This window comes from Copadichromis virginalis, linkage group LG12, assembly GCF_057382275.1.
Source record: "Copadichromis virginalis isolate Kocher_CV1m ecotype Utaka linkage group LG12, C_Virginalis_male_GT1.1, whole genome shotgun sequence".
NCBI lineage: Eukaryota > Metazoa > Chordata > Actinopteri > Cichliformes > Cichlidae > Copadichromis > Copadichromis virginalis.
This window is the reverse complement of record NC_140629.1, coordinates 29,164,678-29,181,566: the sequence shown is the minus strand read 5'-3', so window position 1 is coordinate 29,181,566 and position 16,889 is coordinate 29,164,678. Positions and strand designations below refer to the sequence as shown.

The following is a 16,889-nucleotide window of genomic DNA, read 5'->3' as shown; positions in this document are numbered from 1 at the left end:
AGAGGCTGCTGGTGACATTTTACAGAGCCACCATAGAGAGCATCCTAACGTACGGCATAACAACATGGTATGCAGGGTGCTCAGCTGCAGACAGGAAAGTACTGCAGAGGGTCATCAACACAGCCCAGAAGATCACTGGCTGCTCTCTGCCCAGCCTGGAGGTCACTGCAAACTCTCGGTACCTCAGCAGAGCTGGCAATATCATCAAGGACCACTCTCACCCCAGCAACCAACTGTTTGAACTATTACCGTCAGGCCGACGGTACAGGTCACATAAAACCAGGACAAACAGATTCAGGGATAGCTTCTTTCCCAGAGCTATCACCGTAGTAAATAAGCACAAAAACAATTGAACCTATTCCATACCGTCACTGTCATTATATTATGCTGCTATTCATACTGTCATTATATTAATGCTGCTATCCTGTATATATTGTACATACTATTGTTTGAGTACTTACGATTGTTTTTTTTGTACTTTTTATATTTTACATTTATATTTATTATTGAAACTTGCACCAAGGGAGTGGCACTCCAATTTCGTTGTACTCTGTACAATGACAATAAAGGCTATTCTATTCTATTCTATTCTATTTATGGAGCTCTGATCCTGTGTGTGACTCTGTCTGTCAATAAGAAAAATATTTCATGATGGTCATGCGTGCCTTGACAGATAAAGAAATGTAGTGGGGTTTAAAGATGATCTTAAAAGCTTGAAGGAAACTAAAAGGTTAAGTAAACACAAAGTTAGCAGGTCAATAATGAGTTATAATACTAGCTTAAGCGAACAGCAAACAACAACTGTTTAGTTTTACGGGTGTTACATTGATCCCAGATTTTAAAGTGAAAAAAAGGATAACAAATAAAAAAAAAGCAAATCAAAATGAAAACGAAAGAAACATATTTCTAGTTATTATAAATGTATGAAATTGTCTGACATTGCGTTCTGCTTCATTCTACAGCACGCGGATTAATGTGCTATAGGTGCACAGTTGCGGACCCTAAACCCTGCACAAACACCACATCTTGTCCTGTCATCTCCAACCGTTGTTAGTCTGTCAGAATTGGCAGTGAGTAGTTCACTCGTTTTGGAAGTTTTCCCCTCATGTCTTGCAGGTGCTAACATAGTCACCAAGGGCTACCTTGGTATTGGCATTATGTTTTGGCCTGATTTATAACTTTTCTTTATGACTTGCTATAAAGACGACCTGTGTAACAGCGCCCAGTGCCATCCTGGTGCTGTTATCCTCAGGCATCATCAAATTCCTTTTCTGAGGCTTTTGGAATGATCTTTCCATGCTGCACTTTTTTCTGATTTTATTTTGTAGAACTAAGGATGAAAGAAACAGCTTTGGAGTGAAATGAGATGTATGTAGCCGGTGTATCAGAAAAACTCGGGAGAGTTTTCTCCAAGCATGACATCCCGGTGCATTTCAGACCCAGCAACACTCTCAGACAGAAACTGGTTCACCCAAAAGACAAAACTCCAAAACACAGACTTAGCAACGTGGTGTATGCTGTACAGTGCAGCGAGGAATGCCCAGACCTCTACATTGGAGAGACCAAACAGCCACTTCACAAGCGCATGGCACAACATAGAAGAGCCACCTCCACAGGACAAGACTCAGCTGTCCATCTGCATCTTAAGGATAAAGGACACTCTTTCGAGGATGCCAATGTTCACATTTTGGACAGAGAGGACAGATGGTTTGAAAGAGGAGTGAAAGAAGCCATCTATGTCCACTGTGAGCGACCATCTTTGAACAGAGGTGGTGGTTTACGACACCAACTGTCTGCCATCTATAATCCTGGGCCATCTGACCTCAGGAATTTGCATGATAAGGTGGGGCCAGGTTTCACAATGAACTCACCTGAAACTCTGGCTGATTGGGACCCACGCCCAGTTTCACGCCTTGGCTCAGGCGATTAGAGGATCATCAGAGGGTCCTTTTGTCCCTCTGTGGGGGGATACTCCCACTAGGTTTAAATCTGGGACTCCCCACCATTTGACCTTAGAACTGAAGAAGCTTCTCGGATGAGAGGTGAAACGTCTTCAAGCAACTTAAAGAAGTCCAGACACTTTTCTTTGCAAGCTCCTTTGACTACGATGACCTGGATGACTGAGAACCTTCACAGACGTATAAAATGAAACAAAAACTGTTACTGCTATTTTCATCTGTCACTTAGAGAAGTTCAGACTTTGAGGAATTCAAATTATGTATTGCTTGAATGCAATGTTTTTCTTAAAGCAAATGAAAATGCAAACAGAAAATATATTTGCATGTTTATTTCAGTAGTTTGAACTGGGATTGAGAAGAAGGCAGGATTTCTTTTGTTTATTTCATTTTACTTAAGCAAAGTAGGAATCAAAGTAGGAGTGGAGAAAAGGGTGAATTTTAGGTCAGTAAGAGGAACTCGACATGAGAAAGTCACCACTTAAATATTTCCTAAACACGAAGCTTCAAATAACAGTTTTTAGCTTTCATTTTTATATAAAGTTGATCTGATTCAAGTTGAAGTTTCAAGCATCTTGTTTCCAGCTTTATTGGAAGCTTATAGCTTCTCATAAGATTTATGGTGTCATTTTTCAACACTATGCAATTCTTCTACATTAAGGGGACATATTTTACTTAAGGATTATTATTTTTTTCTGATTCTCTGTATCAGTACCTAACAATACTTAACAGTTCCTTGTAATACTTGAAAAGCAGTTGATCAAGAGTTTAACAACTGCAGATTTAAGGGAAACGAGAAACAAAATTGAAGTGTTAACATAAAAGTCTTAAGTGTTAGTATTTGTTCATTAGTGAATAGCTTCAAGTATTTTACAGGAAAGAAAGGATGTATAAATTTCATTGGAGCGGGAATGAGGATCAGCACATCCAAATCTGAGGCCATGGTTCTCAGCCGGAAAAGGGTGGAGTGCCCACTCCGGGTCGGGGATGAGTTCCTGCCCCAAGTGGAGGAGTTCAAGTATCTCGGGGTCTTGTTCGCAAGTGATGGGAGAAGGGAGCCGGAGATCGACAGATGGATTGGTGCTGTGGCTGCAGTGATGCGGACGCTGCACCGGTCCGTCGTGGTGAAGAGGGAGCTGAGTGTAAAAGTGAAGCTCTCAATTTACCGGTCGATCTACGTCCCTACCCTCACCTATAGTCACAAGCTGTGGGTAGTGACCGAAAGAAAGGATCGTGGATACAAGTGGCAGAAATGAGCTTCCTCCGAAGGGTGGCTGGCCTCTCCCTTAGAGATAGGGTGAGAAGTTCGGCCACCTGCGAGGGGCTCAGAGTAGAGCCGCTGCTGCTCCACATCGAAAGGAGCCAGCTGAGGTGGTTCGGGCATCTGACAAGGATGCCCCCTGGGCGCCTCCTGGCTGAGGTGTTCCGGGCATGGCCCACCGGGAGGAGGCCCCGGGGCAGACCCAGGACACGCTGGAGAGATTATATCTCTCGGCTGGCCTGGGAACGCCTTAGTGTTCCCCCGGATAAGCTGGAGGAGGTGGCTGGGGAGAGGGAGGTCTGGGCTTCTCTGCTTAGGCTGCTGCCCCCGCGACCCGGCCTCGGATAAAGCGGATGAAGATGGATGGATGGATGATTTAAAGTATTTGGCAAGAATCTGATGCATAATCTTAGTTCTTGTCTTCCCTTCCATAAATTGATAGTCTGACAGTGCTGACATTTAACAGGGTGTGGTTATTTGGGCACTTGCTAGGAGGCTTTTTGAAGAGATGCAAATGCTCAGGTCTGAAAAGAAATTAGGAAGTTGAGCTAAGAAAGAAAGGCTCAGCACTCGGAAGTATAGGAATCGAGAATCTGTTCTTGTGGAGAATGCATAAACTTCACACTTATGCTACTGTCCTGTTTTAAAGCTTTTTAAATGTAAAACAATATTGGGTTATCTCAAAAGGGCTATCTAAATAGAAGTTTTTATTTATTGTTATTAAATTATACGAGGAAGCTTTCCTGTCCTTTGGCTATGACTCACAGTGACTGACAGTGAGGGGGCGTGGTTATATGGATCACTTGGTAGGAGGCTCTTTGAAGAGATACAAAAGCTCAGGTTCTGAAAGCAAACATGAAAGTTGAGCTGAGAAAGAAAAGATTAGCAGCAGCTTTTTCTCTCACGAGACTGATCAGCAATTTGAGTTCATGATGCAGCTTTATGGAGCTCTGATCCTGAGTGTGACTCTGTCTGCAGGTAAGAAAAATATCTTTAAAACCAACTGTTTGTGGTTTTAAAGATATGTAGAATACAGCAGACTTTAAAGGAGTCATTTCTTGGTAAATATTGGGGCATAGAAAACAGGCTTAAAAATACAAACATATTTACTTATTTTGTGGTCAGTAGAGGAATATTTTACAGACTGAGAAGACTTCTTAAGATTTCACTTCTTATATATGACCCAATTTCTGGCAACTCTCTCAAAGGGCATAAAAAACTCTCAATAATTTCTAATGTGTGTGAAATTGTGTTTTTATTTCTATAGTATGTGGATTAAGATGCTACACATGCACAGCTGCCGATCCTAAATCCTGCATAGACACCAAAGCTTGTGCTTTCGCCTTCGACCGTTGTTTCTCTCTCAAAGTAGTAGGTGAGATGTTATCACATATCACAAGCTCTATCTAAAACTAAATGCTGAATGTCTGCTGGCTCTTGGTCACATCATGCTTTGTAAAGTTTCTGTCTGAGAATTTTCCCCTCATGTCTTACAGGTCTTAATGTAGTTACAAAGGGCTGCCAAACCAGTGCATTATGTGTTGGGCCTGTGTCTTGCTGTGAAGGGAACCTGTGTAACAGCGCTATTCCAATTGGTCCCAGTGCCATCCTCCTGCTGGTATCTTCAGCCATCCTCAATTTTTTTTTCTGAGGCTGTGGAATGATGTTGTTTCCTTGCTGCACTGTTTTCTGACTCTATTTTGTATCAGTAGTGTCATGGTCCTGGGTCGTGTGATCCAGTGTTGAGGAGTTTTATGTATCTTTTGTTTTCATTTATGCTTTAGCTTAGTTCGTCTAGTTAATTTCTAGGGTGCTGTTTAGCCCTTTGTTTCTTAGTTGTTTATGTCATCTCCCTGTACTCAGTCTCCCTGGTTCGTGCGTCTACCTGTCATGCGTCATGTCTGCGGGGTTATGTTTAGTTCATGTCATGTCTAATCTCCATGTTTCCTGTTTTACTTTGAAACTCTGTATTCAATGTCAGTGTATTTAGTTTCACTTCTCCTGTCCTGTCTTTAGGTTCATGTGTGTCAGATGTGCTCCCATGTGTGGCCACTTCCCCTGATCATCCCTCATGTGTATTTAGTCTCTGTGTTTCATGCAGTCTGTGTCACGTCGTCTGTGTTCCCACCCTCCATTTCCTCACGGCCAGGCTTTACACTCATCATCATGGTCCTTTGAGTCTTCTTAGTTTATCAGTATCTGTTTCCCAGTTTAGTTAAGTTGAGTTTAGTCACGGTGTTTCTGCTTTGTGTGAGACCTGTCATCAGCCATAATAAAGGCTCGCTTTCAGCTTAAGTTTACTCCGGTCTACTCTCTTGTGTTCGCACCTGGGTCCACCACACACACCACCGCACAGTCTGTCTCCTCAGATCGTGACAAGTAGGGAAGAAAACTTTGAAGTGCCTGAAATAAAACTGCCATTGCTATTTTTATCTGTCATTCAGGGAAGTTGTGGGTTTGACCTATCAAAATACTGTATTGGTGAATGTAATGTTTTCAGAGGTGTGGACTCGAGTCACATGACTTGGACTCGAGTCAGACTCGAGTCATTAATTTTATGACTTTAGACTTGACTTGAAAAAATGTTCTAAGACTTGTGACTTGACTTGGACTTTTACACCAATGACTTGGGACTTGAATTGGACTTGAACCGGTTTACTTGAAAAGACTTGATATTTTACCCCAAATATAAAATTTAACATGCATATTATATAGAGATTGAAAATGTGACGTCATTCACGGGTAGAACCGCAAAGGATTCTGGGAACTCGTGGCAAGCGGTACTAGCGCACGCAGGCTTTCAATTAAAATCAGTTATACAGCGATTTAAAGAAACACAAAAATGTCAAGAAGCCGTTGTATTATTAACTGCAATAGCCGGTCGCATGACAGCCACGGGAAGCCGACGGGTAAAGAGATCGGTTGTTATCGGTTTACGTCGTTGAAGAGAAATTGTTCGAGCCATGTTTCCAAAGTAACAAAGACGTGACGGATGGTCTGGATTGCAGCCATTCAAAGATCAAATATAACGTCCCAGAACACTCCAGCTCACAGGTTAGTCTGCTCCAAGCATTTACACGAAGGTCAGTCTGCTGTTGTAGTTAATGCGTCATTTTCATAACATAATTGGTGATATAGGTTACAAGCAAGTCTGGCGCTGAACAGAAATTGTCGTGCTATGCTCCTTTGTTTATTGTGCATAAATATTGAATTGTCCTGACACAATATTGCGTTTCGCTTCTGTTATTATGGTACACTGACAAAAACATATACTTTTATTCACAGGATAAAACAGGTTTTTTGTATCACTAATTGCCCAGTACGATTACAGCATACAGTATTATTGTCACTGCTACATTTCTGTGATGGGTACCAGAAATTATTTCCACTACTAATTAATTACCGTTGAGCTCAAAGGTCCTATTAATAAACGGTTAACGAATGTGTATTTATGACGACGATTTGTGAGACTGGTAAACTTATGATACGTACAATGGTCTTTCGTTCTACACGGTGCATTTCAAGGTCCTGCACCCATCCGTCGGTAAACTGTACCTGGGCTTGTTGCAGTGACCGGAAGTTACTAAACTTCATGAGTGTATGCACTCACTCCAAGAACCGTATGATTATAAATATGCATATAAATATGCTAAGATGAGATAGCTGACTTCATCTAACTAGCAAATGTTGTCCAGGCTACGTTGGTGATTCAGTTTTTTTTAATATGTATGATATTTTTGTCATGCGATTTTAAAGCCGGTCCTACAACCGCATCCAAGAATAACATGCAGCTTATCTCAGAACTGTCGGTGAAAATTATTCTTGGAGCTAGGTTTAATTGAGCTGCATTTTAAAGAGGTGCAATTTCACAATTTGTGTATATTTTCTAAGTTCACTATTTTGTCATGTGTTGAGAAAAACACAGATTAAAAAATTACATGGTCTAATATTTACATTTAGCATAACTGCAACATTATTTTTTCGTTTTTTTTTTAAAGACTCGAAAGGACTTGAAATTCAAAGTTTCAGACTTGTGACTTGACTCGGACTTTTACACCAGTGACTTGAGACTCGACTCTGACTTGCCTGACATTACTTGAGACTTGACTTGAGACTTGAGGATAAAGACTTGAGACTTACTTGAGACTTGCAAAACAATGACTTGGTCCCACCTCTGAATGTTTTCCTAAAGCAAATAAAAATACAGAAAATATATTTGCATATTTTTTGAATACTCTGAACTGTGTTTGGGATTATACCAAAATATTTTTGTTCATTTAATTTTACTACAGCCAATGAGGGCTCCGAGCAGAGGTAGTTTGCTCTGTAATGTTACCAGCTGGTTTTAAAAAAACAAATGTAAAAACTTTATGCTAATTTACAGAGTACTTCTTTTTTATACTTTAAGAGGAACTTAACACAAGGAAGTCCTGACTTCCTAAACATTGAAGGTTCAGATTTTTTGCTGTATTTATGTTATCTCTGATATATTTTTAAATAGTACACATTAAATAGAGCTGTTACAAACTGAAGATTCTTGGTTTCCTTGTTTACAATTTTATTTTCAATCATTTGAAACTTATAAGCTGAATCATCACTGTATTTGACAATTACAACTTGCCATATAATTCTTCTAATTTTAGGGTGTAATCAGACAGTCAGTGACTCATTCAAGCTTTCTTTTTATTTTGTTTTTGCATAATCTTAGTTCTTGTCTTCCCTTCCATAAATTGATAGTCTGACAGTGCTGACATTTAACAGGGTGTGGTTATTTGGGCACTTGCTAGGAGGCTTTTTGAAGAGATGCAAATGCTCAGGTCTGAAAAGAAATTAGGAAGTTGAGCTAAGAAAGAAAGGCTCAGCACTCGGAAGTATAGGAATCGAGAATCTGTTCTTGTGGAGAATGCATAAACTTCACACTTATGCTACTGTCCTGTTTTAAAGCTTTTTAAATGTAAAACAATATTGGGTTATCTCAAAAGGGCTATCTAAATAGAAGTTTTTATTTATTGTTATTAAATTATACGAGGAAGCTTTCCTGTCCTTTGGTTATGACTCACAGTGACTGACAGTGAGGGGGCGTGGTTATATGGATCACTTGGTAGGAAGCTCTTTGAAGAGATACAAAAGCTCAGGTTCTGAAAGCAAACATGAAAGTTGAGCTGAGAAAGAAAAGATTAGCAGCAGCTTTTTCTCTCACGAGACTGATCAGCAATTTGAGTTCATGATGCAGCTTTATGGAGCTCTGATCCTGAGTGTGACTCTGTCTGCAGGTAAGAAAAATATCTTTAAAACCAACTGTTTGTGGTTTTAAAGATATGTAGAATACAGCAGACTTTAAAGGAGTCATTTCTTGGTAAATATTGGGGCATAGAAAACAGGCTTAAAAATACAAACATATTTACTTATTTTGTGGTCAGTAGAGGAATATTTTACAGACTGAGAAGACTTCTTAAGATTTCACTTCTTATATATGACCCAATTTCTGGCAACTCTCTCAAAGGGCATAAAAAACTCTCAATAATTTCTAATGTGTGTGAAATTGTGTTTTTATTTCTATAGTATGTGGATTAAGATGCTACACATGCACAGCTGCCGATCCTAAATCCTGCATAGACACCAAAGCTTGTGCTTTCGCCTTCGACCGTTGTTTCTCTCTCAAAGTAGTAGGTGAGATGTTATCACATATCACAAGCTCTATCTAAAACTAAATGCTGAATGTCTGCTGGCTCTTGGTCACATCATGCTTTGTAAAGTTTCTGTCTGAGAATTTTCCCCTCATGTCTTACAGGTCTTAATGTAGTTACAAAGGGCTGCCAAACCAGTGCATTATGTGTTGGGCCTGTGTCTTGCTGTGAAGGGAACCTGTGTAACAGCGCTATTCCAATTGGTCCCAGTGCCATCCTCCTGCTGGTATCTTCAGCCATCCTCAATTTTTTTTTCTGAGGCTGTGGAATGATGTTGTTTCCTTGCTGCACTGTTTTCTGACTCTATTTTGTATCAGTAGTGTCATGGTCCTGGGTCGTGTGATCCAGTGTTGAGGAGTTTTATGTATCTTGCCATATAATTCTTCTAATTTTAGGGTGTAATCAGACAGTCAGTGACTCATTCAAGCTTTCTTTTTATTTAGTTTTTTAATATAAAACTTATTGTTGCAGCCAGGAGCTATACAAATGTGCCCCTCTTATACTGCCTTTAAGTCCCCAGCCCCCTTTTCTCCACTGAGCTATCTCTTCTGTCACTAGTTAGCTAACATAAACTACTGTGAGTCTATCAGCAGCAACACAAAAGAGTAGTTCCCTTACATAAGTTAATGAGTTAATGAGACTCAGATCAGAGTTCAACTCTAGGCAGTTTTCTTTTTTGTATATGAGAACTTATACTGATATTAAACATATTTTTTTAGTACAATAAAATTCTATTTTATTGTGAAAATAACTATGTTATAAAATAACATAAATGCTGAATGTCTGCTGGCTCTTAGTCACATCATGTTTTGCGACGTTTTCTGAGCGTTTTCTCCTCATGTCTTACACATTTTAACGTAGCTTCACTGCCAAAACAGTGCAACATGTGTTGACTCTATATCTTGCAGTGAAGGGGATCTGTGTAACAGCACTATTTCAACTGGTCCCAGTGCCATCCTGGGGCTGGCATCTTCAGCCATCCTCAAATTTCTTTTCTGAGGCTGTGGAATGATGTTGTTTCCCTGCTGCACTTCAGATTCTATTTTGTATCAGTAGAGCAGAAATAAACAACTTTGAAGTGCCTGATATGAAATAAGACTGTCACTGATATTTTCATGTATCATTCAGGGAAGTTCAGGGTTTGACCTATCCAAATACTGTATTGCGTGAATGTAATGTTTTCCAAAGTAAATAAACATGCAAACAGAACATATATTTGCATATGTTTTGAATACTCTGAACTGTGTTTGGGAATATGGCAGAATCTTTTGGTTTATTTAATTTTACCACAATCAATGGGGGCTCAGAGCACAGGTAGGCTGCTGTGTGATGCATTTTAAACAAAATAAAAGGAAACAAACTTAAAGTACTTCTTTGTATACTTCAACAGGAGCTCAATATTAGGGTAATCACCTCATAAATATATCCTAAATGCAAGAGTTGGATAACAGTTTTTAGTTGTAGGTGTTTTATCTCTAAGACATGTCAGAGTGATGCATGCAAACACAAAATAAAAAATAGTAAGGGAGGAAATACTTGTTCACAGCACTGTATGCTTCATCCAGGAAATTAGTGGACTGAAGTAACCTGGGTAGAAATGCAGCACACTTGAACAGGTTGAGCTCAGACTGGCTGCTTGTCATTTAGCTGGGGTCTTCAGCCCTTGACTGTAACGTTGTCTGTGATGTGGCCTATGCAACCATGAGTGGCAAAGTTTATTTACAGCACTGATAATGTCATGTGTATCCACCAGGGGAAGCAGTGTGGAGCCCATTAATTTAAAGCCTCGCTAACTTTTAATTATACTAAGGCTGCAAAAATGTATTAAGTAGATCACAAAGAGTACAGCCAAATGTGAGCAGGTACAATGTAGCGTCCATCCTCCTGACTTTCTGGACTTTCCAAAATGAGAATAGGTAAGAAATCTAACTGTACATTAGTGTAGCACAGTATTGCCTGTGCACTGTTCTGTAGACTGTGAAAATACTGTGACGTATGTTTCAAGTACTTGGAAAGTGTATTCGTACTTTGTATTCCTACATAGTAGGCCTATTCACAGTATTTTACAGTATACTATTTGTATTGCAGAGCTGAAAGCTTATCAACACGAGGTGGTCGGGAATGTCTTCTGTCTCCTGAACTGGAGACTGAAATCATAAACATGGTTCTAGAAAATAATGCCATAACAGTACAGCAAATACAAAGAAAAGTAATAGAAGACAACAACATATTTCAAAATATTGATAGGGTCAGCTTAGAACACCGGACCATGTCTTGCATAGAAATAATCTGAAGATGAAGCAGCTCTACAGGGTGCCATTTGAATGCAATTCAAAAAGAGTCAAAGAATTGCAATACAACTGTGCAAGTAAGTCCCATACAATCCTACAATTGATGCATACTCTCAACACTGTGTAAATTACAGTACTATACAGTAATCATAGTCTGATTATGCTTCACAATAGTGACCACTCCAAGTCTGTATTGCTTATCATGTGTGTTTCAGAGTCCGTTACTGGTTCACTGTCCAATCACGCTTTTTAGTTGTTTATCTCCCTCCCTATTCTCCATTCCTCAATCCCATTATAACAAATCTTTTTCTGCCTGGAGATGGAAAGTGTATGACCGAAATCCACACACACATATACCCCTTCCCCAAGCTATGGAAGAGGCATGTGGAGATACTGCAGTTGATGCTGTCATGGCCTGATTCGCCATGCTAGGCAATATTTGCCCTGCTGATCATGCTGATCTTGTGATGTGGATGAGGTGCTGTTGCCAGACTGAAAGAGAAGATATGATGCAGCATAGTTGTTTTTTGTTTTGTTTTGACTGTAACTGTATTGTGGAGATACAGAAATTCTTTTATTGCTGCCATATAATCGGCATCATTATAACTGCATTAATAACATTCTTTACAGCATTATTTCATCTAATAATATTTCTCACAGTACTGATATTGCATTAAAGTTGTTTATTGAAGATGTTCATTTGAGGATCCTTCCATTATGTGAACTTTTATTACAGGTATGGTTAGAAACATTTCATACACATTGCATATTTGTGCTTATTTCGAGTTGATGTTCGGTTCATTAAGGGTTTTAAGCTTCACTGGCGTGACTGTCCAGGTGATACATGCTGAGGGAAACTAGAACATAGAAGGATGATTGCATGCATGCTTACAATACATATAACACATATAATCTAGGAATGTGTCAGGCCTGAGGCCTTAACTCATTTGGTGTCTCACTATATTTTACTCTACTTGGCAACAGATGACCAGAGTCAATAATTAGCCCCAGAGACCCAGAGGGCTTGAAGTTTATTACCTTGTATGGAAGGTGTTATAGAAAAGAGAAGTTCTATGTCTGTTTATAGCCATTAAAGATGTACAAGATGTACCATTAACTGTGACTAATGTCTGGAACCTATTGTAATCTGTAATTGACGCCATGGGGGGGGGGGGGGGGGGGGGGGCGTGTACCCCACTGCTTTATAAGTGTCCACAACATGAATTTTGGTCAGAAGACATATGTTGATGTTTTCTCCGGGCTGTTAATAAACTCACAGTTTGATTGCACTTTTCTGGGGCCTCCGTGGTTTGTGACACTGCTCTACATTGATTGATTTCGCGACAGTATTCAGTACATTCTCCTGTTGTTTGTATATGTAGACCACGGCATGTGCAACTTTGTGTTGGTTGGGATGAACACTGTGTACATTATTTTTGTGGGGAAAATACAGTAAAATATCTAGGGTAGATATCTAGGGTTTGGTTTCTTTGGGTGCGTGGATTGGATGGGTTGTTACTGACATCTGGTGGGATTTTCTTGTCAATAGCACCTTTAGAAATATATTTACTTTTTACGTGCTCTAGAAGACAGAAAGTGACGCTTGCATTCCATACTTATTGTTGACATGTGTTTCTGAAATGATTATTTAACCACACTGTGAATTTCCTTGCACAAAACGTAAAATCTCAATTTAAACATGAATTATTAATTGCTGGGTCCTATCAGAGAAAGGTAGGTCGATTTTACATGCAATACAAATGGGAAAGTCAAGACGAGAGCACTCCAACTGCACAACCATTATGTAAGTACCCGTGTATTCTGCTCGCAAGAAATAGCCAGAAACATGTGGTTGTCTGTTCGAAACATTTTTGGTGTGGAAAAAAGTTGGTGAGAAACTGTTTTATGAAAGCAACCTAAAGCATTGGCACTTTGCTTAAAGCTATTGTTAGTCATTACTATTTACATACTGGCTACTAGTTTATTTTGATGTTGATGTTTATGTTTAAGTTCATTAGGTTAGCTAAGTTCACTTGTTTATTAGATGCCCCACGTGTTTTCTACCCCTGTATTGAAGTTTACCTCACCCTTTATGTGTTTCATGTTTGTGTGTCTTATGTTATCAAGTTTTGTGTTGTCATGTTTCCTGTTTTATTGTGAAGGTCCCCTGTCCTGTGCAGTATGTCTAGTTTTGCTTCCCCTTGTTAGGTCTGATTTGTCCCAGCTGTGTTCCCACCTGTTCCCCATTCCTCATTACCCTCCTGTGTGTATTTAGTTTGTGTTTTCTCATTCAGAGTTTGTCAGGTCGTCTGTTGTTCTCGTCATGTTTCTATGTGTCCAGAGTTTATCACGTTCAGGTTTTTACCATGTTTGAGGTTTTGTTCTTTGTCTTTTGTATTTAGCATTTAGTTTCTCCCAGTTTAGTTCAAGTTAGTTTCTCCCCAGTGTGTATCTGCCTTTTTGTTTTTGTACCTTTTTATCAGCCTAATTAAACTGCTTACCTTATGTTATATTCAAGTTTTCTTCCTCGTTCCTTCGTGTCTGCATTTTGGGTCTACTGCCGGACTGTGACAAAATTGTGTACAGGCATGCTGTGCTATCTTCAAATGTTGTTCTTCGTAGCTCTATCAAACTTCTGACAAATTCCAAACGTAGACAACAATTTTGAGACTTTTCACCTCATACCTTAGAATGTATAAAACTAGGTGGAAATTACATGTGAAAACACCCTTTTGTTTAATATTAAAATATAAAGTCAACAAGTCTGCCATTTATTTTAAAGTTGTTCCTGAATTTGATATTGATAAAGGTCTCAAAGTACTCTGAGTTCAATCTAGATCATTTGATGGTAATGCAATCTTAAATCCTGAAATTAAAACCGTTATACAAGTCGGTCATAATACTTACAATAGATATCTGCTGAATGGTTCAGCAACCATTCAGCAGGTTATATTTTTGAGACATTATTTCTAAAGCATACTTTTGTATTCGTGCACCTAACAATCATGCCCTGATTAAAAAGAAAAGGTAACTCCTTATCCTGAGAAAGATTAATATGTTAGATTTAGGAAACCCAATTATGAGTTTGTCCCAGGTTCAGGCTGGAAATTCTGGAACAGGCATGGCAAGATGGCACATGCCTCTGTGAGAAGGCCTGTGCTTCTGTTGTTCATATTACACAACAGAAATGAAACCAAATGCTAAAGATATGTATTTTGTATAAACAGCTTTTACATGTATTCTAACATAAATTTTCCATCAAATGTTAATGTAACTACAGTATACTTTTACTTACAGAACTTATCAAGCACATACTGATGGATGTGAATATTGAAAGAGTTTAACAAAACTTACAGCTTGTGTAAGCGTGCTCTAATACAACATTAATACACTTCACTTTGCTATATTTGTCCTTAAAACATTTTACAGTAACAATAAATCTGCTGCTCTAAGACCACTTTATAAATACTTTCATATAATTTTTCACTTAAAACTACACTGTGGTAGAACTACACAAAATAGAGAATGATGGGAGTTTGTTTTACAATGACAACTTTCTGATGCACACTTACTTCCTGTGCCTGTACACAAATAGACCACAACAGAAAAGTTCTAATAATTTGTTGTGAAAAAACAAAGGTGCTATGTTCAAAAAGGCTTTAATGAGCCATAAAGAAAACATAGAATTCAAATTAAAAACAGCTGACACTTACACCAAGGGTACCTTAAATTTATAGTCACACTGAACATGGCAAGTTTCCCTCATGCTGCAGACACCTAAAGATGTTTGAACACATGTAGAGAGCAAAGTTATTTTTCATTTGATATGATAGTTTATTCAGTAACACTACAGCATAGTTTTAGTTCTTTCCTTAATTTCCAAAAATGGTGTCTGGCAGTGATGTCACTGAGGGGGCATGGTTATTCATGAAACTGTGGTTTCTCTCACAAGACTGATCAGCAATTTGAGTTCATGATGCAGCTTTATGGAGCACTGATCCTGTGTGTGACTGTCTGCAGGTAAGAAGTTGGTGTGGGGTGTGTGAGGGACCAAGCAGCACACCCCACACCAACTTCATAATGTTTTTTTTTTACTCAGTCCCCCAAAATTTAAAAAAGACAAAGTTCAAAATATAATTAGTTGGCCAATTAAAAGAGATCAACTAAATACAAACTTACTTAAAAGCGACTTTTAACTGTCTTAAACACAAAGACAAAGGAGGGTAATCTTTATACTGGTTTGGCTAAACCATTTACACACATTGGGGGAAACAGAACAAACACCAATACTAACTAGGCACCAAATAACATACCTAAACCTAAAACATACCCATTGCTGACAAGCACTTGGTTGGTCCTATTGTGTTTCGAAAGTCCTCAGCCCTTGCCCACACCTTCTGCCCAGACGGCCAACTCCCCAAACCAGATAACTTAAATGAAGAGAAACATAATTAATATAACAGAATACATTTAAAAAACCACAGGTACCACACTTTGTGTGTCTTCATAAAATCACTTTTAAGTTGAAGTAGAAAAATTAATGAACGTTATTACTGAATACATGTTTGACTGCAAAAAACAAAAATACAAACAAACTAATGAGGTGAGTGTGTGAACTGATTGTTGCTGAGGCCATCATAGGGTGATATGACAGTGTGAGGTCATTGAGATAAGATGGGGACTGATTATTTTGAACTTTGTATGTGATGAAAAGGATTTTTAATTTGTTTCTGGATTTAACAGGAAGCAAATGAAGAGAAGCCAATAGAGGAGAAATATGTGCTGTCTTTCTCGTCCCTGTCAGTACACTGGGTGCGGCATTTTGGATCAACTGAAGGCTTTTCATGGAGTTTTAAATTACAGTAGTCAAGCCTAGAAGTAATAAATGCATAAACTAGTTTTTCAGCAAAGTTTTAAAACTTCCATTAATCAGTTTTTAAATGTAAAGCAATCTTGGGTTCCCTTGAAAGTCATAAATCCAGGTTATTATTTATTTTTATGAAAACATATGAAGTTCTCCCATCATCTTTGAGGTACTTGATTAAGAAACACTTTTGCTTTGCTGCTATAACTAAAAGGAGTTAACTGCCTAATTCAACATCAAACTGTCATGAAAGATGACTTTATAAATGTAAGAAAATAAGATGTTTTTCTATTTGAGGATTTATATTGAAATTAAACACATTTAGAAAAAATATGATACATTTATCATTTGTTATGAAAATAAGTTATGACCTCAAGTTTTCTTTTCTTTGCTTCCTTTTTTTCTTTTCTTTTTTTAAACACATTTTATATCTTTTTGATAGGATAGTTTATTCAGTAACACTATAGTATAATCTAAATTCTGGTCTTCATTTTCTAAAGTGGTGAGTATGACAGGGTGTGTGGTAATTACGATCATTTTGTAGGAGGCTTGTAGGAGTCTCAGAGTAGATGGTGAGTTGCTCTGTCATATGACAAGCTCTAGCTAAAAGTAAACACAAATGCTGAAGGTCTGCTGGCTCCTGGTCGCATCATGTTTTTTAAAGTTCTTCCTGAGAATTTTCCCCTCATGTCTTACAGCTCTTAATGCAGTTACAAAGGGCTGCCTGAACAGTGCAGCATGTGTTTGGCCTATGTCTTGCTGTGAAGCGGAGCTGTGTAACAGCGCTATTCCAACTGGTCCCAGTGCCATCCTGCTGCTGGTATCTTCAGC

General features: G+C 38.7%; 2 protein-coding genes across 2 annotated transcripts; both read left to right on the top strand.

Moving 5' to 3' along the window:
• The first annotated feature begins 1,983 nt into the window (after positions 1–1,983).
• Positions 1,984–5,708, top strand: LOC146697242 (uncharacterized). Its single transcript, XM_085475864.1, has 3 exons — positions 1,984–4,194; positions 4,484–4,591; positions 4,713–5,708. Exons 1-3 carry the CDS (start codon positions 4,146–4,148, stop codon positions 4,865–4,867), a joined length of 312 nt encoding a protein of 103 aa, XP_085331990.1. The 5' UTR covers positions 1,984–4,145; the 3' UTR covers positions 4,868–5,708.
• A 2,624-nt stretch (positions 5,709–8,332) lies between these two features.
• On the top strand, positions 8,333–10,065 carry LOC146697241 (uncharacterized). The gene is made up of 3 exons (XM_085475861.1): positions 8,333–8,489; positions 8,779–8,886; positions 9,008–10,065. The coding sequence occupies exons 1-3, from the start codon at positions 8,441–8,443 to the stop codon at positions 9,160–9,162; spliced, it is 312 nt and encodes a 103-aa protein (XP_085331987.1). The 5' UTR covers positions 8,333–8,440; the 3' UTR covers positions 9,163–10,065.
• Positions 10,066–16,889: the final 6,824 nt, after the last annotated feature.